Genomic DNA, 2,177 nt, shown 5'->3' on the forward strand with positions numbered 1-2,177 from the left:
GCACGCGGCTCCCGCCGGGGGCGGGGTGAGGGCGTCCGGCGGGCGCGGGCCTGCGGGCGCCCATGGAGGGCTCCGAGGACGAGGAGACGGAGGCCGGCGGGCCGCTGCAACAGCTCGTCAAGCGGCAGCGCAGAGAGAAGCGCGAGCTGCAAGGTGAGGAGGGCCGGGAGCAGGGAGCGGCCTGCCCGCTGGGGCAGCGCGTGGGGCGCCCAGCAGCGAGAGAGGCCGAAGGGACGGCGGCGGTGGGCGCTTTCTTGCATTAGCGTGTGTCTCTTGGCCCGGCGTTGTGCTGTTTTCCTTTGTTGTGAAGGGAGACGCGCTTTTATGAGGCGCTGCAAAAGCGCTTGCCGAAGGGACCCGCATGGCCGCGTGTCATCGCTCGCGGCGCGCTGCGGCCTCCGGGCTCGGCCGGCCGCGGTGACGGCGGTCACTGCAGCGCTGCGTCCGCATCTCACCGATACGGTACGGTACCACGGCGTGACTGAGAGATCCTTTAGATGGGTTTCTGTTGAGCTGCGTGGTTGGCCGTTACCTTTTCGTTAAGCGTTTCCCATTGTTGATGTATCGATATGAGCTTTTCCTTATCTGGATTCTTTGGTGTTTAATGAAAGAGCTCAATCTGCGGCCTTTAATCAGAGGGCTAGTTTGGCAGTGTATTATTATTATAGGAGCATAGTGTTTTGGGATGCATTTTCATCCCTCAGATAAAGCAGATATTGAAAAGAGAGGCAGTAGTCAAGGGGTCCTGGCAGATGAAAAACTTGCCGTGAACCAGCAGTGTGTGTCTGTCTGCAGCCCAGAAGGTCAACAGTAACCTGGACTGCATCACAAGAGGGGTGGCCAGCAGGGACAGGAGGTGATTGTTCTCCTCTGCACCGCCCTTGTGGGGCCCCATCTGGAGTACTGCATCCAGGTCTGGAGACCCCAGCACAGGAAAGATGTGGAGCCGTTGGAATGAGTCCAGAGGAGGGCTATTAAAGTGATCAAGGGCTGTTGGTCTTCTCTTATAAGAAAGGGCCGAGGGAGTTGGGCTTGTTTAGTTTGGAGAAAGCTCTGGAGAGACCTCATTGTGGCCTTCCAGTACTTGATGGGAGCTTATAAACAGGAGAGAGACTGACTTTTTACATGGATAGATAGTGATAGAACTAGGAGGTTTTGAACTAAAAGAAGGAAGAGTCAGATGAAATGTGAGGGGGAAGTTTTTCCCTGAGAGGGTATTGAGGCCCTGGCACAGCTGCCCAGGAAGCTGTGGGTGCCCCATCCTTGGAGGCATTCAAGGCCAGGTTGGATGGGCAGCCTGATCTGCTGGGTGGTAGCCCTGCACACAATTCAAGCCTGCTTGAATTATTCCTTCTTGAACCCATTCTGCTTTATGTAATAATAGCACAGTACACTTCAGATGTCATGATTTCAACTGTTAAAAAAATATATGTAAAACGTGGTAAGTGTGATGTGCAGCCTGATATCTAAACTTTTAGAGCATTCTGATATCTTGAGATATGTAATTTTTTGTTTATGGCTAGTAGTTCTCCTTTAGGCATGACTGTAGAGTTGCTGTAACACTTTACCACACTACTTTAACAGCAAAAATTCAAGGCATGAAAAATGCTGTTCCCAAGAATGACAAAAAAAGGCGAAAACAGCTGGCTGAAGAAGTCGCCAAACTAGAGGCAGAACTTGAACAGAAGCACAAGGAGGAATTAAAGCAGCTGAAAGAAGCTATGCCTGAGCAGAATAAGGTATATTCCTTAACTTCAGCTTAAGTTGTATAGATACAATTTGTGTTCGCACTTCTTTAACTTTTTTAAAAATTATAATTGGCTAATGTGTAATTTTTTTAAAGCATTTCTCCTTTTCCTTGCAGTATTTCCTTGTAGTAACTCTTGTAATCTTTGGAAAGATTCAGCTGCTATGTTGGTTAAGCAAACATTGCTGAAAGAAGCATTTACTTGTATTCTCAATGGTTAACAGTATTTGGTTTTGCTCTTACAACTAAGTTAATAGCTCAGTCTTATTAATAAATAGTATGCATTTTTATAGTTCTTGTTATGTTGTCATTCTAATTACCGTAAGTACTAGGCTACTCAAGTACTGGACTGGTGGACTTCAATAGGCAATTGAAAAATGCATTCTGATTGGTTTTGCAATTCTGGCAACAGTATGGGTGACATTCTTTT

General features: G+C 48.3%; 1 protein-coding gene across 1 annotated transcript; it reads left to right on the forward strand.

Moving 5' to 3' along the window:
- Positions 1-6: 6 nt before the first annotated feature.
- On the forward strand, positions 7-1,778 carry LOC104910399 (deubiquitinase OTUD6B-like). The gene is made up of 2 exons (XM_010709111.2): positions 7-153; positions 1,585-1,778. Exons 1-2 carry the CDS (start codon positions 63-65, stop codon positions 1,761-1,763), a joined length of 270 nt encoding a protein of 89 aa, XP_010707413.1. The 5' UTR covers positions 7-62; the 3' UTR covers positions 1,764-1,778.
- The last annotated feature ends 399 nt before the right edge of the window (positions 1,779-2,177 follow it).

This window comes from Meleagris gallopavo, chromosome 3 (genome assembly GCF_000146605.3).
Source record: "Meleagris gallopavo isolate NT-WF06-2002-E0010 breed Aviagen turkey brand Nicholas breeding stock chromosome 3, Turkey_5.1, whole genome shotgun sequence".
In the NCBI taxonomy this organism is placed as follows: domain Eukaryota; kingdom Metazoa; phylum Chordata; class Aves; order Galliformes; family Phasianidae; genus Meleagris; species Meleagris gallopavo.

Coding starts and splice junctions, on each gene's coding strand:
- LOC104910399 (XM_010709111.2), top strand. CDS start 63: ATGGAGGGCTCCGAGGACGAGGAGACGGAGGCCGGCGGGCCGCTGCAA. Junction 154..1,584: donor AGAGAAGCGCGAGCTGCAAG/GTGAGGAGGGCC, acceptor CTACTTTAACAG/CAAAAATTCAAGGCATGAAA.